The sequence below is a fragment of the Acanthopagrus latus genome, chromosome 21 (assembly GCF_904848185.1).
Source record: "Acanthopagrus latus isolate v.2019 chromosome 21, fAcaLat1.1, whole genome shotgun sequence".
NCBI classification, from domain to species: domain Eukaryota; kingdom Metazoa; phylum Chordata; class Actinopteri; order Spariformes; family Sparidae; genus Acanthopagrus; species Acanthopagrus latus.
This window is the reverse complement of record NC_051059.1, coordinates 4,699,356-4,726,338: the sequence shown is the minus strand read 5'-3', so window position 1 is coordinate 4,726,338 and position 26,983 is coordinate 4,699,356. Positions and strand designations below refer to the sequence as shown.

Here is a 26,983-nt window from a genome sequence, read left to right as displayed (position 1 = left end):
AAGTAGTTCTCTGTGCCAGATTTTTTTGTCTGAAGTCTGGTTTCACAATAAGAGAAGAAAAAGAAATCAAGCTCTTTACAACACAGCACTAATCTCTCCGGAGCTCCTTAAGGAGGCTCTTAGTCCATGATTTGATAACCATGAAGAGGTTGATCCCATTGTGCTTCTCAAAGCTGAAGCACAGGTTGGAAAAATCTGATCCGGGTTGACAGTAGGAAACGTTTCAGCTGCATATGCTCCTAATCTCCACTCAGCTTCCAAAACTGTTAAGACTGTGCATTAGCGGAAAGGTAATTGGATTCAGCAGAAATAACCCCACATCCTGTTTCGTAGAGCTGCACTTTTCAGAAGTAAGCACCAGACACGATCCCAGATCAGGACTGGGCCCTTATACACTGCTGATGTTGAATTATAATGAAAGATAAATGAATACTGATGTGCAAAGACTGTTATTTTTGATGAAGTAATCGATCGCCTACCAGGTCAACACAACAAGCTGAATGGTTTGAATGGCTGAGTTGGCTTTGGTGCCCCTTTAGTAATTGCTCTGTCTATTGCCCCAAGTCCAAAAAAGGCCCCACTCATTCATTTCAATGGAAAATTGTATATAAGAGACAGAAAGGTTTTAAGGCTTCCTCTGGTTTCTGTGTTGCTGAGCATATATTTTTAGGCAGTTTTTCTCAGACTAGAGGTGTTGGAACCTGTGGAGCCATTCAATGGGAATCACTGGCGTGTTCCAAATAGTTTCAAAGATCTTCCATCTCAGATTAATTTATTTGAATCATTTTTGGAGGCCTGAAGAGGGACAACTGTCGAGTGGGAAGAAAAAAAAGATTAGTGCAGAGTCAGAAACACATGATTTTGTATTTCAGGAATCTCATTGTCTGCGGTGGGAAGAAAAACTGCACACACTGAGAAATCACTGCAACTATTTATTATTGTTTCATATTATGGAACCAACAATTAATAGACCTTAAAGTAGAGACTTTCATGTTACAGTACATGCCACTGCCTTCCTGGCACATATAAAAATAGAAATCATTTGCTTCTAGAAATTGAAATTCCAAAGACCAAAATTGGAAAGTCTCCAGCTCAGTTGAAACACATAAAAAGGTCACTTTACAGCATCATACGTATAATGTGAGCATTCCACACAGCAGCACTACAGCTGTCAGCACTAGAGTTAATGCAATTCACGATCCATACCAATAGAAAAGCCGTTTAGATTTACCAAACTCCTAATGAAACACAGATGCAGTGTCAAAAAACAGATGCAAAACTTAAATCTTAAGTAAAATCAACTGTGATGTCACCACTGTGAAATACTAACAACCTTCAGACTCAGTGGGAGGGGAATAAAAACACTGATGCTATTTTGACAGTTACAATGAACTCTGAAATGATGAAACTGGTATAAGGTGCAATACATTGAAACATTTGCATGGAAAAACTAAATCAGAAATTCTACTCAACCTATATACCCCCCTCCAAAAAAAAAGGGAAATGAACGTGAAACATCTCAAACACCTCTCTCAGGATTTTCAAAACAAGAGAAAGAATTGGATTTAGTTTTCATTGGCAGCAAGAACCACTTTTAAAGACTGACTGGGCTGGTTTACATTGCAGATAAAATGCCTTTTTTTCTTTTAGAGAGGCTGTAACACCCTTTTATTTTTTTTTTCAAATCTTTAATTTAACTTGTGGCTTTGTGGCCACAAGAATTATACATCTAACTCAAAATTCTGAATCTTTCTTTCAAACATTGGTCATACTACATTTCTTGCCAAGAGTTAGATCAGTATCCCTCACTGAGTCTTGCCAGACAACCAGCAGAGACTCAAGGTAATCACTCTCTCCTGCCAGGAGATAGTTCCAGTATGCAACATGCTTTGAAACCATATGATGTCCTTTTTACAATTTGCTGTTTGTGCATATAAAAACAGACAAGACATATCATGTTAATTAGTGAGCTTCAAAAGGTGCTGGTAGGTGGAATTTGTTACACATGGACAGAGCCAGGCTGTTTTCCATTTTCCAGTCGTTAGTTAAGCTAACCATCGCTTAGCTCCTAGCTTCTAATTTATAACTGATTTGACTGTCATCTCAATCTTATCATTCAAGGTTCCAAGCCGCATTTGAAAAGTGTTGAACCTTTCCTTTTAAGTGTAAACGTGTGAACAATAGTTAAATCAGAATGCAGTTATCATGTAACATAGATTATTTTCGATCTAAAGAGACAATTAATGTAACTAATGTTTATTTCTTGTTTAGTATAACCTTGAACATTGATTTTGATGGTCATTTTTAGTGACTGTTGTGGATTTGTAATTTTCAATACATTATTGGCTCCCTGAATTTCAGTTCCAGCTCAAAGATTATGTCTTAAACTCTGCCTCCATTGTAAAATGTGAAGTATGCAGACCATTAGTGTAAGTGATGCGCAGCGGCGTAGTAACTAACTGCAAAAATGAAATGGCTGAAATAAAATGATGCAAGTACTCCACTAATCAGAAATATGCATAGCAAGAACTATTAACGTGGCAGCCTGCGACCTCCTTGAACCAATTTCCTACATTTTATCTTGTAGATTGTGCTCGGTGATATAACTTACACTACTGTGCCCTAAGTGAGATGAGTTACCTCCAGTTTGCCAGTATAGCTAGTGTTTTGTAGTTTATACAGTTGATTTTAGCTGTGAACAATGCCATCGTCCATTGTCGATGGCCGACAGCCACTGACTTCTAATCCTTGACCATTGGCACATAGTCGATCAAACGGCTCCCCAACAGAGAGGACATTTAAGTAGCATGTCCCTTTAAAGTTGCCATTGGGCAGCAGTTGGTGTTGTTTTTGATATGTGGAGAGAGGAAATGATGGAAGTATGTTGGCGCTCAGTGCACATTACGTCTCCATGTCCCATTTGTTATTTTTTAAACCAGCTACTGAGCTGGTGGCAGCAGTGTTTCTTTTCCTGCGGGCCACTGTTTCTCTCAGTCATGCTGTTTTTATATGTATTTTTCCAACACTGTTTTATGCATATGAGGCTGAACAAAGCTAAGTTATGGAAATGTGATGCAGAGAGGAGGACGCTTTAAAACCTGGCACAGGGATTACGTCCGTGGGAATGGGAGATGGGAGTTTCTCGTGTCAACGGATGGAAGCAGCAGAGGCTAAAGTGGTGAGCCACTATGGAACTGCTGCCTTACAACAATACTGAAAGGACACGCCACCCTCAAATTCATAAACAATTATGTCATTGGCCATCACGTTGTGTCACTGTAGACATCATCATATACCAATTCAGCAGACCTTGCCCAACCCTACATTGAACAGAGCCTGGACAGGTGAACATCTGAACAGCTGATTAGCAGCACCACAATTCATTAAGGGCAAACCATCTGACATTATTTTCAATTCTATCAAAATAAATATTTCTTTTAAAAAAGTGTCCGTCTCACTGTGTAACACAAGCACATTCTGAAATGTATTGAGGCCAGCTGAGTTTAAACTGCATTTTTTCTGTGCTGTGTGACTTCAAGTTAATGATTCTCCTCTCCTGAAGGAGAATTTGCTCAGCGAGGTACTCACAACCCAGACTGTTTTGAAATTCACAAGGGAACATCTTAAGAGGGAACATGTCCGCGACTGGGTCCAGATTGTCTTAGATGTCCCTTTTTTTCTCTCTTTTTTACATCTTTACTTCAAAGCAATCCTCAGAGGACAATCTAACAGCTCACTCCACAACACTAAAAATCAATGAAAACACATCTAATAACAACATCTAAAAAAAAGAATAAAAAAACCAAAAGGATAATAAAAGAATACAATCACATTGCTACATTATGTATGTCCCTCCATATCACTGACAACCTCAATTTGAAGAAAGATGTCTTTAGAGACAAATCAACACTTGGCAGAGAACCACAGAGGCCTTCCTGTTATAATATCTCCTCAACAGCTCTGAAATGTCATAACTGTCTCATTAAGAGACACTTGGTGTGGCTTAGACAACAGACATTTCACAACAAACATTCAAAGGGAAGCATATTCAGTGGTAAAAGCTATGCTCGGCTGAGCCCACTTCAACTCTTAAAATTAATAAAAATGTAAGTATCAGCCGCGCTGAAGCCAAAAATGAACACATTTAACAGTCAACAACTCCACCTCAACCTTGTTCAGAAATGTAAATCTTCCATGAAGAGTTCTGAGACCATTCTGTCTTCACTCTTAAATGTCTTTGTCTCCCAACATGTGACAGCAGTAGATGTTTGTGAAAAAGAGGACCAGACTGCAGTCAGGAGTTTGGAGGCTGTGTTTGAAGTTGACAGCCAAGCACAGAGGAAACAAAAAGGCTTCACCACAGGAGCTGATGATAGCTCTCAGCGCTGAGCAGAGTGAGTCAGCTCCACTGATCCCACAGCAGCATCAGGTCTATGAAGAGGAGCTTTATGAGGAGCTTGGTGTGCTCCTGCCTGACTTGCGTTCATAGTTCACCAGCCGCTGTCCAACAAGGTATCTGGAGGAAAAACAGGAAATACCATTCAGTTACTCTGCTAAGATACATGCACCTTTCTGCTGGTTGGAAGGTGGATCACTCTTCAGCTATGTCTTTTATTCTCAGATCAGTTATATTGTGCATCATGACCATAACATTGCTATCAGCTTTTTCAGTAGATTAGGTTTCTATGTCTACGTAAACTTTTTGAAGCTTTACAGCCCAACAGAGTTCTCCTAAACAACTGACACAAGGGGACTTGTTTTAAAACATTAAAATGTCCTAAAATTATACTAGTTATATCCTCGCTGTGTGGTTGAGCTCATGCACCCACTTCAGATAAAGCGCACTACTGCTTCTAGGTTAGCAGCTAAAGTGAAGATTTTGGCTGTATAAAGTCAACTTTCCTTTAAGGTCCACTGTAGAGGATTTAGGAAGCTCTATCAGAAATCAAATGTAATTTTACTGTATTATCAGATGACACTGGGAATCGTTTTATAACTACAGCTGAAATATAAAATCTAAGCCTTATATAACTGCAGATTGAGTGGATCCTCTTCTAATGGTTCCACCATGTTGCACTACCACATTTCTACAGTAGCCCAGGATGGACAAACAAAACACCAACTCTAGAGAACAACAAACAAACGGGAAGATAAGATGAGGAGTGTTTAGTTGGTGGCAATCTGCAACCACATGGCCACATGCAAGTTCAAGCAATTCTATAAAATACCTCTGATGTTGAATTGCAATTTTTAGCCTAATGGAATCTTTATGATGAACAGAAAATGTTGACTTATATGACAGCAATCAGAATACAATTTTTCCATATTCCTTCTCCCCCTTCTGCCCTCTGTCTTAACTTTCTCTGGATCAGAAAACAGCACAATTCAATTAAACACTATGCTCTTTTACCCCCATGTGTTCGATCGCACCCTACATTTTATGGGGTCTACTAACTTGTCATTCTTTATGTGTTCATAGAGACGCTTGAACTGTCGTATCTGGAAGGTAAGGATGGTCAAAAGCATGACCACCATCAGCAGGAATGGATAGATCCTCCTCTCCACTAGCGTCTGCATCTCCGGCTGCACACCTATAAAGGGAGAGAGGGAGGGGAGCAGGGAGGTAGAGGGGGAGGTGGTGGTGGTGGTTAGAGTAAACACTGCAACAGAATCTACTCTTGAGGAGGGTACACATGTAACGATAATCAGGCTGATTTGCTCAAATTTTACCCCTTTCTGACCACAGAAGATTATCTTCTGTCTTATAAGATTATCCTATGATCTGTGGTGTGTTAAGAGTCAATTTGTCCTGATAGTTAGCTCAGAAACGGGTCGCGGCTGACAATCATAAATGTTAAACTTGTTTAATATTTACGACGAACAATCTTCGTGTGTGGGGAAAGTTGACGACTCCTGAGTCACTACTCTGTGAAATGTGGCGTGAAACGCAACGTAGCCAACCAGCTGACTGAGGAACACGGAAGTGGACATAAATAAAAACAGAGGCGAAATCTATCTTTTCCTATGGGGGTGTGTGAATTAGCCATTTTAATGGGTATAGCATCAGCGCTAACATTAACCGTTAAGTGCTACTGTTAACTGTTAATGCAAGTATTGTGTGTTGTCAGAAAAGCTCACATTCCCTCTTCCATGTCTTTCATGTTTTAAAACGTTTACTTTTTTTTAATATACAGTCTATACTCTTTTCCATTTATGAAGAGCCACTGGGGTTGTTGCCATTGGTTACTGGAGATCACGTTTGATCACGCGATATTTCTGGCTCAGAGGACTAGATTCTAGATCGGCCGTGAGACAGATAATCTTTATGTACACCACACACAGTATGATCAAAGCTGATTTTTTAATCTTCATGTATGGGGGCTCTACAGATAAAAAATCTCTTAAGATTTATAAAATTCTTATGTGCACTTTTCCTTTAAAGAGTGTGTGTGTGTGTGTGTGTGTGTGTGTGTGTGTGTGTGTGTGTGTGTGTGTACACAGAGTAAATGACAGACAAAACAATCAACTGCACTTTAGCTAAAACCCTCATTACAACAAGGACTGGGAATTCTTAATTGACTGGCTGTTTAGATGCTAGTGTTGTCTGAGTCAAAATCAAAAACACTTGTTTTTGTCTGGACAAAAATCGGTGCTTTGGGAAGGCTTTGCATAAAAAGCCTTTCCCAAGTGACTGCTGCGTCCAAATGAGAAAGGCTCTTTTAGTCACTTCTCAAAACAAACAAGACAACAAACAAAGTTAAGAGTCCTTTTGATTCTGCTTACTGTCTCATCCATTTGCAGGGTTATTTGAGTTATATTTATTTTTGTTCGTTTATTATTGATGCAACATAACGTAACAAGAAGCCAAGGGACAACAGGAATGAGCAATCATGATGCACAACCTAAATTTAAACTTTTTCACTCTCATTTTGGACTACCCTGTAGATTAGGGCCATATTTTAGTTAGCCTATGAATTTCTCCATTTGCACCAGTAAAGGAAAAAAGTATTTTTATTTTCTTGTTTTTACACAAGCGTCTCATCTGCCATAGCTCAGATTGCCTTGTTTACAGTACATCACCGAAGGCAGAGCCACTCATTTATCCAATTAGCATCTAAAAGCCATCTAATTGGCTGCATCAGCCTGCTGGTTTGTTGATATAGCGTGTAACCACTAGTCAGTGAGGTTATGTTAAGTTTGCTAACAGAAGTAACAGGACATTAAATACTGCAATCTCTATGAGATATCTGAAAAGTAGATTATGGACTCCTTCAAGATCTTTCATTATCTAAAAACATCTCTAACAGTATTAAGACAGTATTAGACAGACAGACAGTATTAAAATAGACTGACATGCAGAGTACAGGGCAACAGTTTACACTGAAATGAAGTTTGGCTTGGTCTTGTGACATGTATGGTGTTTGGTGAAATATGTCTGTAACAATGATGGATAATAATAAGTAATGAAAACAAAACAATGGGAAAAAAACAAGGTAAGGAAAGTAATAAATAATGACAGCAACATAGGATGCACATGATTTTGGTCTTGATTGTTCATGGTTAAATGAGATACATGTCCTGTTGAAAAACAATATTTCTACACAAGCATGCTTGTTGCAACTTGAAGGCAGTTCACATAGCATAGGGACTTATAATAACATGCTGACATATGTTCAACGTCAAACAAATCCCATTCTGAGCTCTTAGGCAATCAAGCGTATCAACATTAATATAAATTATACTGAAGTGGGGACAATGAAAACTGATTATTCTTCATTAGGCCATTTTTGACCTCACTCACAGGGAGTTAGTGATGGGTGAGAGATGTTGAGCGGTGGGGGAGACAATAGAGAAAAAGGGGCAGAGATGAAGGTAGTTCTTCTCTTTTCCTCCACTACCTTGAAACTGAGTACAGGGCACCAGAAAAGTCATGCTTCACCCAGACATAAACACACACAGAGACTCACCCAGCAGTGGCGTTATGCCTTTAGAGATGGTGTAGGGCACACACAGAGACAGCAGCAGGACACAGATGACCGGGGAAGCCAGCCCTCGCACAATGAAATGGAGGTCAATGTTTCGGATACCGTTAGCATACACCTATGGCAGAGAGAGGGAAGTTCAATTCTTTTTGTCTATAATAATGGATTACCCCAACAAAACTTAAATTAGGTCATGGAACAGGCTTTTATAATGTGGACAAAATGTATTTTAGGATCATATAAAGACATGTATGTTTGTCTTTAAAACAAAAGTGATGCCATTTTACTTTAATGGAGCTAGGAGGTGAGGCTGACCTGCTCGATGACGGTTTTGAGCCACCACTGGGGGCCCATCAGTGTGATGGCAGCAATGATTTTGGCATGGAGCACGCCAAGAGCCCAGTCCTGCCACACACAAACAACAACAACAACAACAAGAGATTTGTTCCAAAACGTAAGTTTCTGCAAAACCTGTTTTGACAACGAATGCTTGCTTGGATTATATGAAATTGTTTGATACTGCCATTAGATGGAAATATTGGTATTAGTGCCAAAATCGTAATTTTTTTATAAACTTCCTTTGAGAAAAAAAATGTAATGAAATGTAATGAAATACACAAAAGTTGTCAAATGCTAAATGTCATCTAAACACAAAATCAAGATTGACCTGAGATTTGATGTTTGAGGTAATTGGCAGTACTTTCTAACTTATACTTTATACTGAAAAGGGCAATGATCAGTGTGAATAAATAATCGATGACTTCTCAGATGGATGAAATTAAATGATGTGTACGATGTGACATATTTACAAACTCTATAGTCCTACCTGCCAGGGGTAGAAGAGAGGTGTCTGGTCCAGTGGAACTCGGAGAGGAGCTACAATGACCAGCTCAAAGAGCAGACCCAACAACAGAGGAATCACCCCTGCTAACATCACAGCCACCACTAGGGTCTTTAGGATCTGTTCTCACCAAGACATCACATTCAAACCACCCAAATGCACATTAAAATCATCTGAAACTTAACACAGAACTGCACAGTATATGCCATAGGCTGGTGAACCAGAGTGACATATACATTACCATGAGTGTCCACTCTTGGACTTTGAGCATGATGATAGATCGTCCCTGTGGCATCCAGGACAGCATCACCGTCGCAGCACGAATAGACAGCCAGCAGACATACAGACCGCTGGCTGCTGTGTAAAGCTCGTGAACCATGGCACTGCCCATCCAGAAGGACATCAGCCAGCGACCTGCATATACTGGGAGCAAGGAAGAGGAGAGGGCGTTAAGAATGGAGGTGTAAAGAATGACTGATAACAGGAACACACGGTCTTGTGGCCTCAACTTACCGGGCAGTGTGAGGCAGATCAGACTAGCCAGTAACAGCGTCACACACATGAAGACCACCAGGAGAATTATCTGATCAACCAAAAACACCCAAAGATCAGTTTGCAGGTAGCAGCAGCAGCAAGCACTTCAACAGTGACAGGATATGAGTGTGTTCTCATGTGAATAATTGCACTGATGCGTGTCACCTTGAGAGGGAAGTTGACAGGCCGATGGTAAGACTGGAAACCCACAGGACCACCCTGCTGCAGAATGGCCTGATGGGCAGCATGAAGCCCTTCCCCCAGGCCGGGGATCCTGTTGTTGTTATGGAGACCAGGAGGGTTGTTGTTTGGTTGGTTGTCATCATCTTCGTGGTCTCCCAGCAGGTAGGAATGAAGGTCACTGCAGGGGAGTCATTGATGAGTAATTATGTTGTCTGATTACTACAACTGTGAAGTGACAGAATGACACTGGACAAATAGAGCAAACAATAATTGAGGATTTTCTATCTCAGTCATGTGGATGTTATGGTGCATACTTTACATAATTCCATGAAAATCTTTTTAAGACAACACCATATACCATCTATGTTAACATTTATGCCATTGTACCATTTTACATTTTATGTTGCAACATCTGTGCTCATGTGTGTGTGTGTTTGTGCCTCCAGCCTACAGCATGTATCCAGCGGTGAATGTCCAGGCGTGGACGAGCCGTTTGAGCCACTGGCGAGTGTGACCCTGCTCCAGCAATGCTGGCAGAACAACCTGAAGCAAGAGCAGCTCCAATGACAGCTCGCTGACTGGAGCGTCGCTGCGGAGGCAAGACACAAACCAAACTCTATCCACATTCACCTTATAGTATACATGAAACTAGGAATGGAAGCCCATTTTTGTCTAGCAGCTTCCAATTTTGGTTGCACCTGACTAAAGAATGGAGTTGTGCTCACCTGTAAAGCATGACATTGTAGGGCAGGAAGGTTGGGAAGAGCAGTTTAATGATTCTGATAGGAAGCCAAAGCATCAGCAGGACTATGGAGCCAAATACCACCTGGAAAAACACACAGAGATAACAGACGAAACATATTTTCACTAAGGGGCTCACGTTTAACCAATGTGGGAAACTGATTTTAAATAAGTCTACAACTTGGCTAATTCAAAGTAAAATTCTGAAAGAAATCAATATGGCTATCAAAAATAAAATCTTTCCAAAAAGTCTTGCATCATAGTTATTTGTGTCGTGTGCCTTGTTGTTGTTGACTTGTTGTTCCTGAGGGCAGCTACAGCTCAGGGGTAAAGCCAGCGTCTTGATTCCCCTGGTCTGCATGTCGAAGTGTCCTTTGACAGGACACTGAACCCCAAACTGCTCCTGATGTGCTGGTTGGCACATTGCATAGCAGCCACTGCCATCAGTCCATCTATGAAATGCTAGAAGTCACTTTGGACAAAAAGTGTCTGCTAATTGCCTTCATATAAAATGTTGAACTTATGTATGACATATGTTAACATTATGTCACAAAATTTGGCCACGGAATGAGGCTTCTTCACTACCGCACAACTCATCACAAATTGACTCTGTCTAAATGAGGCTTTAAAATCTACATACCTTGCTTCTAATTCAGCAAATTGTCATGTGTGCTGACAGTTACATGAGTGACACTAATGTAAGCCGTTAAAGCTATTTCCAACTAGACTAACTAGTGCCTATGCTGTGTGACTGTAAATATCACATCCACAAGGATTATACTGATAGAGGAGCTATTGTAACAGACATAAGGTGATGGCAGACATTTCAGACAGCGGTATCTCTAAATCTTAGAACATATAACTCCTGTTTAATAAACCTCAGTTTATATGAAAACTTTGGCAAAAGTTCAAAAAGGAAGATCGTATCCCTCTCTTTCAATTGGCATATCAATAGGAAACAACATTGTTAACAATATACAATTCTCATGCCTGCATTCCTTGAGCCAATCAGTCCACAAAGACTGACTAATCCTTTAAATATCAAAGATGTTTGATTATTTTCAAACTAAAATCCACATCCTCCCCATCAGCTCTTTAGCTCTCAGGATGATCCAGGTGTTTGAAGTTAGATCTATTGGTTTCGATCCACCATCAGCAGTGTTTAAACTGCAGATAATTCAATCCATCCCTTATATATCTGTTGCAACATCAGTAAATGTCATAACATACTTTCGATTGATCTATTCTTATTAAGGTGTCCTCATACAGGGTTCTCCCCAGAAATTTGTAGTATAGTGGCGCATTGTCAGCACCGCTTCAACAACATGCAGCGCACCAAGAGCTCGTTCCTAAAACGACACTGTCTCGTTAGTAACTTGGTTTTGTGGCGTCACACCTCAAACAAACCACGGTCCACTGCACAGTTTGTTCAAAGGCTGTTGTGACTAAAGACAGCGGACCGACACATTTATCTGAGCCTCTCAAACAGACGCATGTATCAGAGTGGGACACTTGTTTTTCACTATGAGAAGACTGCGACAGCCCACCAACACCCACTATAAAGCAGCTAACATTAGCAGAATCATTTCATCATTGTGTCTCGTATGAGAAGAAAGGGTCCGGTTGTCAGCTGTTACGGATACAGTCACGTTGCATATCATTAAAGATATAGGAAATAAGCACCCTTAATTTGGAAATGAGTATAGTGGTGCTGAGCTCGCAGTACTGCGGCGCAGTGCTGTAATTCCACAGTCTGGGGAGAACCTTGTTGTAGCTCTGGCAGTTCTACCAGAAACCTTGGCACTGTTATGCTACTCAAGGTTAAGTTTGAGAAAGAATTGAAGAGGAGGATACATGACTGACCACAGAGAGAATAAACCTCCGCAGGTGTCTATAGATGGGGAGGTGGATCATCTCTTGGACTGGGTTAAAGTCTGGATCGTTCAGGTTCCTCAGGAACCACAGCACACCAGGCCGGAGCACCTGCAACCAAACAAACATGCAATAGCAGGAGATTTTAAAAGCTACAGATGGTGTGTGAGGTTTTACATCAGTAACAATGCATGGCTGTGAATGGCTGATATCCCCCATTTTACCTCTCTTAACAGAAGAATGAAAGAGGCGAAGTAGAAGACATAGACCATGCCGACCAGCCAGTGGAGGAACATGGTGGTACCGGGGGCAGAGTCAAAACTCTGCTCCCTGTCTTTCAGAGTTGCATCAAACATCTCCTGCAATGAGCAAAGGACATGCCATATTGTCTGGATTTTCAACACCATGGCAAAAAACAGTGATTTTGGGCGGAACTGATTCAAGAATCTTTATGTTTAGATGTTTATGTTTTTTTCCCCAAATTTCGTATTCATCAAGTTTCTTGTTGAATTCAGTACACCCTGTATAATCATGATTGCACCTCAGCTGTTTAGTTAGTAAGTGACTGTGATCCATCAAGTTTACTCTGCATGATTGACTTACCAGTGAGCAAATGTCAAGCCACCAACCGCAAATCAGTGGGAACAAGCCTATCTCCATGACAACCAGAAGGGATACCTGTGAAATATTAGAAAATACACTCAATTTAGCTTCCGTTTCTGTAATCATCATTTTTCTTAATTTGAAAGCTTTGCTGGTTTGATAAAAAAAAAGAACCTTTGTGGAAACATTCCAATCTTTCATCTCTAATCTACCTTGACAACAATGTAGCAGACACCCAGGAGGCGCCTGGACCGCTGGAACTTCACTAATGAGGCCAGTGCCTGAAGGAGAATAAGTTAAGGACTGAAACCAAAGTGTGGAATAAAGGACATTCAGTCTGTATTTCAAGCAGCAAAATTGAGTATTTCTTTTAGAGACATTCACATAAACTCTTGTAGTCAAAACAATCTAGCATTCCCTAACATTTTTTTCCAGACATGCATGTAAAGGGAGGCAATTATGGTTCTTTGCAAAAAGTGATGATTTTAATTTGGGATATACATTCTAAAGTAAATGAAACCCATAAACAAAACACACCAAAAACAACTGACACAACTTTAAACCGTTACACACAACCATAATAGGTAACTAGAAATGTGAGACATACTGTAGGTAATTTCATACACATACAGTAATTTCATGCATATAAAAGATACGTGGCAGACTATGAGAGCCCCAGCCAGGAGGATGTACCCCAGTATGGTGGTGATGAGGCCATCAAAGTGTGACGCTTTGACCTGCAACCACATAAAACTAATCATCATTAAACAGATTCCATCACTGCATGCCAAACCCAAATGTTCCCAAGTGTCCCCTCCTGCATTGCCCGCACTTACATGATTTTCAAAGCCCAGTCCAACCACTGAGAAATGGCCAATATGATAGGGGCAAAACGCTAGAGAGAAATACAGAGGTTAGGTTAGAATCTGTAGTCTATGAGAAGGTACACATGACTGTGTTATATTAGTGAATTATGGTTGAAAGCCTACTTACTTAAGAGCTAATTCTACTGTAATTACAGGTTTAACTTACCAAAGACTAGGATGAAGAGTGTGTTGAGAGAGACCACCCAGAACACATGCTCCTGGAGAAGAGATGTGCAACAAGGGTCACTGACATGGTATTTCTAGCTTTATCACAATGGTGACTGGCTATGCGTGGTATCAACAAGCAAACATATAATTCCATGGTGGATGTTAAAAGGATTTTTCAGTATACAGAATAGGAGAAATAAAAGATATTGGTCTACTAGTCAGTTAAGAATTGATTGATGAAGACGGAATGTAAAATCTGGAACGTGACTGCAGCACCCCGACAAACTACAGCATATAGAGTTACACCGTAGTTCATTTCAAAAAGGCAGAGGATGTGAGCATTTTCTTTTCTTTGTTTAATGACAAAATAATTACATTTGCCAGATAAAAAATGAAGTAGATCTACAGTATTGGTCATAGCTGGTTGGCTGGTCATGTAACCATAACACCAACTTACAGACTTGCTGCTCAAGACTCCTGCATAAACCACTATAAAGTGTAGATCACAACATTGTATAAGAGTAAAGAAAGAGTGGATGCACTTGCCAAGAAAACTAGGGAACCATCAAGACCCAGCATCTGGGAAACAAACAGAAATAAATAGCATTATGATACTTGATGTCACATATGAATCAACATGGCAATAACAGTAGTTTTAGTACAGCTGCTGCTGCTAATAACACAGCTATAACTCCTACTAATACGAAGACATTAACTGACCCCAGCCCAGCTACAAACAGCATCCTTCAAAATGGCAGCAATTCAGAGGAAGCTACAGCAAGATGGAGATTTCCTGTCACAGGAGCTTTTAGCCCACATTCATCTGCCCACTAACTGTTACCCTGCTTGCACTTTACTTATCTAGCATCATGTCCGAGCTGTATCAGAACACTTTACAGAGCAGGAGACAGAGGGATTGATTTCCCACCCGTTCCCATGTCAGCTCCTCTGCTGCACGGTCCCACTCCAGGGCGTTCCAGTTCAGATCTTCTGCAAAGGACAATCAGAAACAACTGAAACAATACGGAAAAAAACATGAAAATATGTTTCTATGGCTTTGTTACCATCTATGTTTCTTTTCCTTGTCATGTTTTCGGTCTATTTAATCCTTTATAGAGAAATGAACATTAACACCAATTAGCAACTTGATCTTAAAGCTACAGGGTTCTCCCCAGATGGTGGAACAATGGTGCAGCGCCACTATACTCATTTTCAATGTTAGCTGCTTTATAGCGGGTGTTCGAGGGCTGCCACGGTCTTCTTGCAAAAAAACGCGTCAGCCCCCCCTTCCCCCCGGCTTATGGTGATGAGCAGCTGTCCGTTGGCTGACGGCAAGGAGCGTCCCCCCCCACCACCGACGATAATGAGCATCCGATCATCCGTCCGTCCCCCCCGCCACCCCCCAAGCTGACGGTGTGCCACTACACTAGAAATTTCTGGGGAGAAACCTGAGCTACCTTTAAAGCATTTATCTTTATGTTGTTTTATTAACTGACCACATATCCACGTTTTACAACTTTCATATCATAATTTACTAACTTTTTTTTACCAGAAAAGTACCAATGCACAGTAGTACTGTTCAACACTGCAAAGTAAAAAGCCTGGTAGCCTGTTCTTTAAAGTGCACACATTTTTTCTTGCTCATACTGACCTTGTCCTCCATTATTAGCATCAGCAGCATCCTCTTCTCTGCCTTCCTCATCCTCCTCCTCCTCTTCGTCATCCTCCCGATCCTCGTCTTCTTCCTCATCATCAAGATCAGCCTCATCGCCATGGTTGCCAGCTTCTTGTGGGTTGGCAGGTGCCGCACCGTCTGCAGCAGGGTCTGCAGGGTGCTGGGCTGGTGCTCCATCTGCATCAGCCTGGGCATTGTTACCACCTGGAGCCTGTAGAATCATTAAATAACACTTACAGTAGCGTACCTACGGCATAAATAAGGCAATTTTTGAGTTCTTGTACATATGTTAATCATACTCATAGTTCTAGATTTGGCAATTATAAAAGAACAGCATGATGTTTAAGACCTGAGTTGGATTGCTTATTACCACTAACAGCCAAGTTGTCTAATTGGAGTAAAAACCAAAACAAAATAAGAATACATGCCTTAGGATATCATTAACTCCACTGGCTTATCATTTACAGAAATTAACCTGTCATGGTGCCAACTATGTCAGAGTGCATCAGTGTTAGAATGTAGGGATGCTTCGATCAGCATTTTTGGGGGCCGATTCGATCACCGATCAAAGAATCATAAATCTGCCGATACCGATCACAGAACGGATGGGAGAATAATAATAATAATAATAATAATCCTCAATGTCCTGTATTTACAATCTAGCCTTGTGCACCACTTAAAGTGGTAAAACCATTTGTACTAAAATAAATAATAAATACAATCAAGATCTTATGTTCCACAATCAACTTTTTATTTGTGTAAACATTACATACCCTGTCAAGAGCAATAGATGAAATAAAATAAAAATAAATAAAATTTACTTGCCATACTCCCCATGTGAGGCAAAAAAACATTTTAAACAAAAGGAGGCATGCAGTTTACTGCCACTGCATCGACACGGGATGTGCACTCAAAGACCAAATATCAGTTGTAAATCTGATTGATGTGACACTGTCTTTCAAAAGTCTGTCAATGTGCATGTATAGGTATTTACGTCCAGGGGGCACAGTGTGGCTCCAGGAACGATATCAACCGTCGGAACCCCGTGACTTCCACCACAGAAAGAGGCTGCTCATCAAGTCCAATGAATTCCATAAGCTTTGCTGTTATATCCCTCCACCTTTTACTGTCCTTGCTGTAAGTCTCCAGACATCTAAACCTTTCACTTACAGTGAGCTGAGTGACGGGTGTCTTTGGGATTTGTTTTGCCCAGGCTTGTTTCTCATACTCACTGTATTCTGTTGTGGGATTCTTTTTTTTTTTTTTTTTTTATTGATTTTCCTCTTTTTAACATACAACATATCAGACAGTACAGACACCATAGACATATACACGTACACGTTGACACAGAAAAAATCATGTAAGTTGTATTAACTTACGTATCTCAAAATGAAAAATAGACCGATGAAGACAGGTTAAGAAAAAAAAAAGAAATAAAATTAAACAAATAAAATCAAATCAAGATTAACAAATAAATAAAAGTTCTTTCCTTCTATTAAAGGCACTTCTATATCTTCCTCTCAGACTATGTGTTGTGGTTAAAATAATCAATAAACGGTTGCCAAATTCTGTAGAACCTACTTTCCTGATTCCTCAGTTGGAATCTGATTTTCTCCAGCTCTAAATGTCTCATAATATCTGTCATAAGATCTGAATAAGTTGGGGCTGTCGTTTTTTTCCAATTAAGTAATATCAATCTTCGCGCAAGTAGGCTGACATACGAAACCATGTTATGTTCCATGTTGCTTTTCGTTATGCTTGAATCAGTAATTCCTAGAACCGCCACCAGTGGATCTACGTTAATAGGTCTATGTAAGATATTTGATAACATCTGAAAGATATTGTCCTAGTAATTTAATAACTTCGGAGAGCTCCAGAACATATGACCCAGTGTTGCTGGTCCAAGCCACATTTGTCACATGAGGGATCCACTGAGGGAAATATTTTATGAAGCCTCTGTTTTGACCAGTGTAGACAATGTATTATTCTAAATTGCATGAGGCCATGCCTTGCACATATTGAAGAACTATGAGTTTGTGTTAGGGCTCTCTGCCATTGATCCTCTGTGATCTCTCTGCCCGGGTCATCCCGCCACGCCAACCTCAGATGATCCGTAGTAGCTTTGCCAGCCAGATTTGACAGACATTCATATATCTTCGATATTCCTCCCTTTTTAGAGGGATCTTGCATAAGTATCAATTCCATTGAGGATGGGCTGGGAGAATTCAGATATGATGGATTATTCTGAATAGCAAAACTACTTATCTGTAAATATTTATAAAACTGTGACCTTGGGATATTGTAGTTTTCCTGTATCTGTTCAAATGTTGGAAAAACTTGATCTATGAATATATCCAGGAAGGTATGAATTCCTTTTTCGAACCAATTCTTATAAAGGAGGGTGCGTGGTTTTCGATGAGAGGGCTTTGAAGAGAACAAGCCTGTCAACTATAAGATTTTCGAATTTGGGACCAGATCTTGAGTGAATGGGAGACGACTGGATTGTGTAGCGAGTCAGGGTCTACTGTGGGCAGAGCTGAGAACAACATGGCTGGGAGAGAAGAAGGGTGACAACAGGCATTTTCAATACCAAACCGCAGCGGAGGCTTTTTTTGTAGCCAGTAAGTCATCATTTTAATGTTACTTGCCCAATAAAAAAATTTTAAGTTTGGCAACACCATACCTCCTACTGAATTTGGTCTCTGTAAAAAGATCATCCTTAATCTTGTTTTTTCCTTATTCCAAATAAATTCTGAGATTATTTTATCTATACTCTGAAAATACCCCTTTTTGATATACATGGGAATACACTGATATAAAAAAAGAAATTTGGGGAGGATGGTCATTTTGATTATGTTGATTCGACCTGCTAATGTTATGGGAATATGGGACCATCTCTGCAGGTCTTCTGTTGTAATGTCAAGTCATTTTTGAAAGTTCTCTTTGTATAGGCCTGCAAAAGTTTTGGTAATGTTAATACCTAAATACTTAAACTGAGTTGAGATCCTGAAGGGTAATTTGTCAAAGAGTTGTTGGTCTTTTATGATCTTTATTGGGAATAATATACTTTTGCTAATATTTATTTTATATCCTGATATTTGTCCAAATTTGTTCAAAATCGAGATTATTGCAGGGACTGATTTAGAAGGGTCCGAGATGTATATTAATAAATCATCGGCGAACAGTGAGACCTTATGCTCCTTGCCTCCTCGATGAATCCCACTGTACTCTTTTGAAGCTCGCAAAGAGACTGCCAGAGGTTCTATTGCCAGTGCGAAAAGCAGAGGAGATAGTGGACATCCCTGCCTAGTGGAACGTGTTAACCCGAAGTACTCCGATCTAATCTTATTTGTCTGTACTGAAGCCACTGGAGATGCATAAAGGAGCCTGATCCAAAAAATATACCTTGACCAAACCTTGACAGGGCCGAGAAGAGATAACCCCACTCAACCCTGTCAAAGGCCTTCTCCGCGTCCAGTGATAATAATATTTCCGAGAGTGAGTTGGTGTTAGATGTATATATAATATTGAATAGTCTGCGGATATTATGAGACAGTTGTCTATTTTTAATAAAACCTGTTTGGTCTTCGTGAATTATTGTTGGGAGTACATTTTCTAATCTAATCGCCAATATTTTAGCTAGAATTTTGGTGTCTACATTTAATAGACTCTCTGGTCTGTAAGATGCTGCAGTGGGTCTTTCCCCTTTTTATGTATTAGAGAGATTGTTGCCTGATAAAATGTTGTTGGAAGAGACCCTGTCTCAAATGATTCATTAAAAACTCTCAAGAGAAGAGGCGCAACCTCAGTGACAAAAGTTTTATAAAATTCAGTTGTATCTGCATCTGGCCCTGGTGCTTTCGAGCTTTGTAAGCTGCGTACTGCTGAGGTCACCTCCTCTAGAGTTATAGGCTCCTCCAACAAACACCTATCCTCCTGGCAGATGGAAAGGATCTCCAAGTTATCAAAAAACTCTTGTATAGTTTCCGAATTAGCTGCTGTTTCTGTTGTATATAGTTTAGAATAAAATTGTTTGAATTCCTGGTTTACTTCTAATTGGTCTTTTGTTGTATTTCCAGAACTGGTGCGAATTTCAGTTATATACCTAGATGCCTCGGATATTCTTATCTGATGAGCCAGTTGCCTTCCTATCCCCTTCCCATGCTCATAATATTTATGCCTGGAACAATTTATTCATTTGGTTGTCTCAGCTGTGGACAAGAGACTGAACTCGGTATGGAGACTTGTCCTCCTAACAAGCAGGTCAGGAGTGGGAGACACTGCATACCGTTTGTCCAACTCCACAAGTTGTCCTGCAATATTCCTTCCTCTCTCATTTTTTGTTTTGACCAACTGAGCTGAGTAGGAAATAATCTGTCCTCGGACAAATGCTTTTAGGGCCTCCCATAAAATACTTTTAGAAACATCTGGAGTCTTATTGGTTTGCATATATAAAGCAATCTGGGATCTGATAAACTCTACATGGGTTTCGCTAGCTAGTAAACCGTTATCCATACGCCACGTTTTGGCTGAATATCTACAGGGAAAGTTTAGTTGCAATCTTAGTGGGGCATGGTCTGATAAAACAATGGCTTCATAATCTATATATTTTACCAGTGTAAGTAGTTTCGAGTCTATGAAAAAGTAGTCAATCCTGGAGAAGGAATTGTGTGGCTGAGTGAAAAATATTTTCGTTGGTCCTGGTTCATATATCTCCATGCATCTATTACGTTAACTGACTTTAAAAAATGTTGTAACAAAGAGTGTTGTTTGTTTGATGATCTATCAAGCACTGTATCCATTACAAAATTAAAATCTCCCGCTAGAATCAGGTTGTGGGTATGAAGATTGGGTAAGGACGCTAGTACTGAGTTTATAAACCTCTCATCATCGAAGTTGGGGGCATAAACGTTCGCTAAAGTTATTGGAGTGTTATAGATTTCCCCAGTTACTATTACATATCGGCCATTTGAGTCCGAGATTATATCTGATGTAATAAAGGGGATATTTTTATTGATTATAATAGCAGTGATTTTGAATTGAAGCTAGAGTGAAACACATGTCCCACCCAGTTCCTGTGTAATTGTTTATGTGCATGGTTTTTGAGATGCGTTTCTTGTAAGAAGGCTATATCAGCTCCCAATCTCTGCAGATGTGCTAATACATTACCACACTTCACTGCTCCATTCAACCCTTTGCAGTTCCAGGTAATTAGCTTCACCACACCTTCCTCATTATTCATGTAGGATCTCTTTGGGTTTCTATCAATGGTCTAATCTGGAGAAGTTCATGATGTCAACATAGATGGTCCCGCATGTGTGGCGCATTCTAAAATGCCAGATGAGGTTAGTTGTATTTAATTGTCGTTGTTGGTTACCACCTCTTGGAATTTCGGCATTGCATGTCTTACAAACAGCGAGTTTTACATCTTTCTCGGAAACCATGAGAAAATTCCAGACTGGAGAACTCATGCTGCCAGTGTCAGCCTCATTCATGTGGGCGGAAAAACAGTCACAGACAATTTATGTCACGCTAAAAAATAATTTGATCGATCGGAGCATCCCTAGTAGAATGCATGGGGACGCCAATACACTTCATTAGGCAATGCTCAGCCTTGTCTGCAGGTACAAAGCTGATGCAAGTTAAATGCAATGTAATGCAACATAAATTGATCTTACCTCATTAGCTGGTACAGGACCGTTAAGCTGATTAGGAACAAGAGGGGGTTGATTCTGCTCTAACCACTGAGGGGCGCCACCATGGACTATCTGTTCTCTGAGCCACACCAGGCTGATGAAGGCGCACAGCGTGCAAGTGACCACAAAACAGCCCTGGAGGCAGTCTGCAAGCAGGTTTTGCCTGCGAGGAAGAGGCAGATCATTATGGTTTGAGAATGATTAAAAGAAACAAAAGAAATCCCATTTGACTTCACAGAGAGCTGAACAAAGGGAAAGAGAAGATGTCATATTGGATAAGAGGAGCCATTATTAATAAGCATACTTCTTGAAGGGTTACTTTTAAATGCTGTAAATTTTACACATTAGAGTGTGTTTACAGGTCTTGCATACTACTACCATTGTGAATAAATAGGATAAAGCCTTTTATACTACTCTCGGCTCCAGGTAAGGTTGCCTGTAATCTTATAAACTGCCCCCAATGATGTCACCCAGTGGCTTATTTGCATTGCATGAAACGAAGACAACAGGTTTTGAAAAGGAAGAAGAATGCATGGAACAAAATAGACAATACCTCTGGTTCTGCTGTATCAATTTCTACCATTTGTTTTTAAACTGTTCAACAGTCCAACAGTGTTCTATAAGTGCCATGCTAGCTCGGTGTGCTGCCTTTCAAAAGCTGGACAACATTGCCCACAATGCAATTTAGCCACTAAGTGACATCAGTGGAGGCAATTTATCAGACTGCATGCAGCTTCCTCTGGAGACACAAAGGTCTTTAAACTACTTTTATCACACTTACAGTAGTACTCGCAAAACCTGTAAACACACTTTAATGTGTAAAGCTGGTACAGTTAGCCTTTAAGAAATGTGTTTATATAAACAAATCCATCTTCTATCCATTATGTCATCTGTTCCTTCCCTTTGAAGTAATATGTGAAACAGAAAGAACATGACAGTGTGAGAGCAAAGGGCCAAAACCAAGCGCAAAGAGTAATTTGATCTTACGTTGAAAGCATATCTAATGGCAGGGTAAGGAGAGAGCTCACAGAGCCAGTAAATAAACACTTGTAGATTCGACCTGTCAGGAAAAAAGCAAACAAAACATTCAAGTTAATTCTTTCTTCAATCTGAGAGGAATGGTAGGATCTGCATTTGTTTGTAACATCTAGTTTTAGTTCTTCTAAAATGTAAACAAACGCCCAACCTTCGTTTTCTACTCAGCTTTTGACAATGACATGACGTGACTTACATGCTGTGAGAGGCACCACGCCTAGCCAGGCAAAGGCCACCAGTGTGTAGTGGAACCAGTATCTGATGGCTGTTCCAATGCTGGTGACCAGCCCCGCAAAGATGTCCTGTACTGGCAAACGAGATGGCATGTCTGGAGAGTAGACTAAGGAAAGAGAGAATGAGTGAGATAAATAAGAATGAGGATAGTGGAAGTAAGGAAAAGATAATTGTTATAATAGGACAATTAAAGGAGCTAACAACAAGTGAATACAATACATATGTTCTTTACTTATGTAATGATCCAACTTAATGAAAAGCAAAAAACTTACTTGGTGTAAATGCAAACCTGTGTTTGCATAATTCACAGTATTCTTTTCTGCTGTGTTTCAGCCACTGCAGTAAGCTGTAAGAAGAAAGGACATCCAGTGAGTTTAGTTTGTTCATCCTATGGGACATTTACAACATTTATCTTTGCCATGACTGATAATCTGGTTCTCATTGTTGTTTGTCAGGTGTTGTTTGTTAGGTTCGTCAGTGCATCAGACACTTAACTTCAATACTGATTAAAATGTTTTCAAGACTTTTAAAAAGACCTATTTAGATTCAGTGGTAGGTTTAAAAATGTGTTACAATGGAAGAGCTTGACTCATTCAGACAAGAACAGATTAAAAGATGCATAAATAAGATCCAATTTGTGTGACCATTTGGACCTCACAAATTAAAATTAAAATTACTTTACATTTAAGGCCTAACATTTACACCATTTTATTCAAGACTTAATTAGGACTTGAAAACACCCTGTACATCTAACCCTGCCACTCTCCAACTTCCCCAGAGCCCTGTGTTGGAATACATTTCAACTACAACATGCAAACACAGTCTATGAAACTGACTGAAAATGTGGACAAATGAGATCAAAAATAATGAGAGGAAAGGTAAGGTAAGAGAAAACAATGGAATTACACAGACTCCTCAATTTTAACAGCTTGGTCACTGAACGTACCACTCCTGATGGATAAACTTGATGCTGCCGGTGCAGACACAGGGGTGGTAGAGCGGCTTATCCGGGGTCCCCTCCGAACGACATACCCGACAGATGTCCACTGCACAGAAGGCAGATAATCACACCACTTGGCACACAATGAGATCCTGCAAAATTTCATTTAAATCAACTAGGCACTTTGCACTGTGCCAAACTCACAGCACACCTCAATTCAAATTGTTAAAGAGAGTGATCATTCCTTTTCCTGTAGCATAACTAACGTTAGTGCTGAGTGTCTGTCCACGCATTAACTTCTGGAAACTTGACGTTAGATGTCCAACGGTACATTCGTTTGGTCTAAGAAAAATGACAACTGCAAGATTAAAGTATGTTGGAGATTTTGGTGTTATTAATGTTTGTCTTTGCTATGAATGAGAGCAACGTCAGTTACCACGGGTGACCGGTGGTATGACGTGACCATAACGTTAGCTGTTATCATAACTTCCTGCAGGTATTGTTATGATAACAGCGGAATTAAACTTAATTAACATTAGTCTGTAATTACATAATTAGCCATGTTATGTGTGACTTTAACGTGAAGTCGTGTTCTAGGATGCCTATAACCGCAGCCGTCCTCTGGTGGATGTAGTGTTTGTAAAAGCAGACAACAGGAACTTAACATTGCTGGTTTTATTTACAAGCTAACGGGGGTAGGATACTCCTAGTTAGCTAGCCAGCTAGCGCTAACTGGCTAGCGGTGTTTTAAATTCTGGCGAACCTTCGTCTGCATAAGAAGGTGTTGAGTCGGTAATTGCAAGTGACGGTAATGAAGAATGGGTCAGGATGCGATACAGGCATTGCTGAAATAAGCGCAAACATTTGGGGCAAACAAGTTTTAACGTAGCGAGCTACCTTCCTCGGCGGTGTCCATCTTGACTGGCTGCTGTGGCAGCCCTGCTCCACAGTAGTCACAGGAGTTGGTGTGACAGCGAGCTATCTACGTGCAAACATTTCGAGATAGTCTTTAGTCCAAGCTCCGATTGTCTCTAACGGGACCATACGTTTTAAATATTACAATACAGCTTTTTCAGTTCATGGTTCATCTACAGGCGGTCAGGACATACTTAAGGAAACATGTGATTGTGCGGTAGTTTCACCACTAGATGGCACCCAAGCGCAACCAGCCAGCCTGACAACAGCCTCTAGCGCAAGACCGAAAATAGGACACAGTGCAGAGTTTGGTGTGGTGTGTCTTCTGCCGGCCAGACCGGCTCCCTTTACATGTACTGGCTCTGTGTCTGCACTGGTGGAGGAAGTGATCAGAAAATCAGTAGAGTAAGATCTTCATAGAGTGATATTTTACACCTAAATAAACTAAATAAACTTCGTTTTCATAAACTCAGTGAGCAAACTGACCATAAAGGACAACAGAATTTAAAACCCTGCCACCTTTCTGGGGAACTCATTTCCCTCGGAGAACAAAAATAGATATATCTGAGTTTGTATTAGTACCATATCAATATTGTAAATACTCAAATTCTGTGTCAGAGTTTCTTCTCTAAAACTACATAGTGCCGCTTTAAGTAAAAGAACTAGTCTTTCACAAGTCCTGCACTGCAAAATGTTACATAGATTCCTAATACTTATGTAATGTCCCAGTGATTTTATAGTAGTTTTATAGTATACTACTCTCTTGCATTAAAGGCAGGATTTTACTGTTGGAGTTGGTTGAGATCGAGTTCATTAGGGCCCGAGCAGGGAACCTGCAAGGACCTTATTGTTTTTCAAAGGATTCTTTATTTTTATGGGCCGAGCAGGGAACCTGCAAGGACCCTATTGTTTGTCAAAGGATTCTTTATTATTAGGGCCCGAGCAGGCAGCCTGCAAGGACCCTATTGTTTTTGAAAGGATTCTTTATTTATTAGGGCCCGAGCAGGGAACCTGCAAGGACCCTATTGTTTTTGAAAGGATTCTTTATTAGGGCCCGAGCAGGGAACCTGCAAGGACCCTATTGTTTTTGAAAGGATTCTTTATTAGGGCCCGAGTAGGGAACCTGCAAGGACCCTATTGTTTTTGAAAGGATTCTTTATTTAATTAGGGCCCGAGTAGGGAACCTGCAAGGACCCTATTGTTTTTGAAAGGATCCTTTATTAGGGCCCGAGCAGGGAACCTGCAAGGACCCTATTGTTTTTGAATGGATTCTTTATTTAATTAGGGCCCGAGTAGGGAACCTGCAAGGACCCTATTGTTTTTGAAAGGATTCTTTTTTTTTTCCCTTCGGACAAAATGATTGCATTTTTCACTGCCTGGACATACCCCAAAACTCACCAAACTTGCCAAATATAAGTCACACCTGGCGAAAAATTCTATAATCTATTGTCGTCCTGAATTTCCACCACTAGGTGGTGCTGTTATTAAGGAAAGTGCGTTTTGGCTAATAACTCCCATATACTTTGTCGCACATTCAAAAACCTTATATCCACGCGTTCAGTGAAATGGGCTGAGTCTCGTTGTATAGGCCACGCCCATTTCCGGCTCCGTTTTTTTTTTTTTTTTGCTACATCGCAAAATGTCAAAAACCTACTTTTTCAAACTCCTCCCAGGCGATTTCACTGATTTGCACGAAACCTGGCACACAGCATCTGTGGACCCTCCTGACAAAACGTTATTGAAAGAATTTTGATAGGCCAAACAATACTCAAGTTGTTAAATAACAACTTCCTGTGGATTTCCTTCCAAACAGCAAGTGTTGGATATCTCCACAATGGTGTGTCCAAATGACATGAAACTTAAGATAATACTTTGACATGAGTTCCTGAGGATGTGTTTAAAAGTTTAGGCGATGACCACAAGGTGGCGGTCTTTAAATTCAAATAGTTTACATCTCCACATCGGTTGGGCAGATTGACACTAAACTTGGTATAATCATTGGCACTGCCCTCTTGAAGATATCTGAGAAAGGACTTATCAATCGGCCACTCGGTGGTGCTCTGGTGCCAGTTTAATTTCATATTTGGCCCTGTGCCCACACCTTAACACTTACTTGCTCATTTCCATTATTCCAGACACTCTCCACTTTCCTGGCGAGCTTACCTTACTAAAGGGACTGCTCAAAGGGATAAAGTGTGGTCATATAAAGTACATATCTATAGTCGGTCTGTTCCCTACCGTAATCAGCTCAACCTTAGTTTGGAGAAGCAGACCCTAACCCTAACCCAACTGGGCAACAGGTGATCTGCGAGTGGTGAAATACAGTGTGAGGCCCAGTTGTGCTAATGCGTAGGGATACGGAGGTTCTACGGTTGAGAAAATGTAGTGCCAAAAGAAAGGGCAGTCTGACGGCAATGTAAAGCGGTTTGAATTTTCTGTATACAACGTACACTTGAACTGATACAGAATTTTTTAGATGGGCCATATTTTAGGTGGTTGAAATTTGCTTTGCATCTGGACTCTGTTCACTGCAGTAAAAAAGCTGAGTGTCTGGGCTGGAGCAGCTCTCTGCTTCTCCAAACTGAGGCTACGCTGATCAGCAATTACGGTAGGGAACAGATCAACTATAGATATGTACTTTATATGACCACACTTCAAAAAACCCGAACTACTCCTTGAACGTCTTTGCGCAACACTG

The 26,983-nt window shown here is 40.4% G+C and overlaps 1 protein-coding gene across 3 annotated transcripts; it reads right to left on the bottom strand.

Moving 5' to 3' along the window:
• Positions 1 to 919: 919 nt before the first annotated feature.
• Positions 920 to 24,533, bottom strand: march6 (membrane-associated ring finger (C3HC4) 6). 3 transcript variants are annotated; one of them, XM_037083922.1, is made up of 26 exons: positions 24,268 to 24,533; positions 23,377 to 23,476; positions 22,703 to 22,776; positions 22,393 to 22,536; positions 22,149 to 22,221; positions 21,144 to 21,324; positions 15,442 to 15,676; positions 14,719 to 14,780; positions 14,337 to 14,369; positions 13,789 to 13,840; positions 13,593 to 13,651; positions 13,413 to 13,493; positions 12,969 to 13,037; positions 12,757 to 12,831; positions 12,378 to 12,512; positions 12,145 to 12,264; positions 10,266 to 10,366; positions 9,992 to 10,129; positions 9,523 to 9,718; positions 9,337 to 9,406; positions 9,065 to 9,246; positions 8,809 to 8,943; positions 8,298 to 8,387; positions 7,968 to 8,100; positions 5,456 to 5,591; positions 920 to 4,516 (listed from the first exon to the last, which is right to left on the bottom strand). In XM_037083922.1, the coding sequence occupies exons 1-26, from the start codon at positions 24,284 to 24,286 to the stop codon at positions 4,447 to 4,449; spliced, it is 2,763 nt and encodes a 920-aa protein (XP_036939817.1). In that variant the 5' UTR covers positions 24,287 to 24,533; the 3' UTR covers positions 920 to 4,446. The 3 variants fall into 3 exon arrangements, with proteins under 3 accessions (XP_036939817.1, XP_036939818.1, XP_036939819.1); XM_037083923.1 differs by having other exon boundaries at positions 14,719 to 14,777; XM_037083924.1 differs by lacking the exon at positions 24,268 to 24,533 and adding an exon at positions 23,582 to 23,786.
• Positions 24,534 to 26,983: the final 2,450 nt, after the last annotated feature.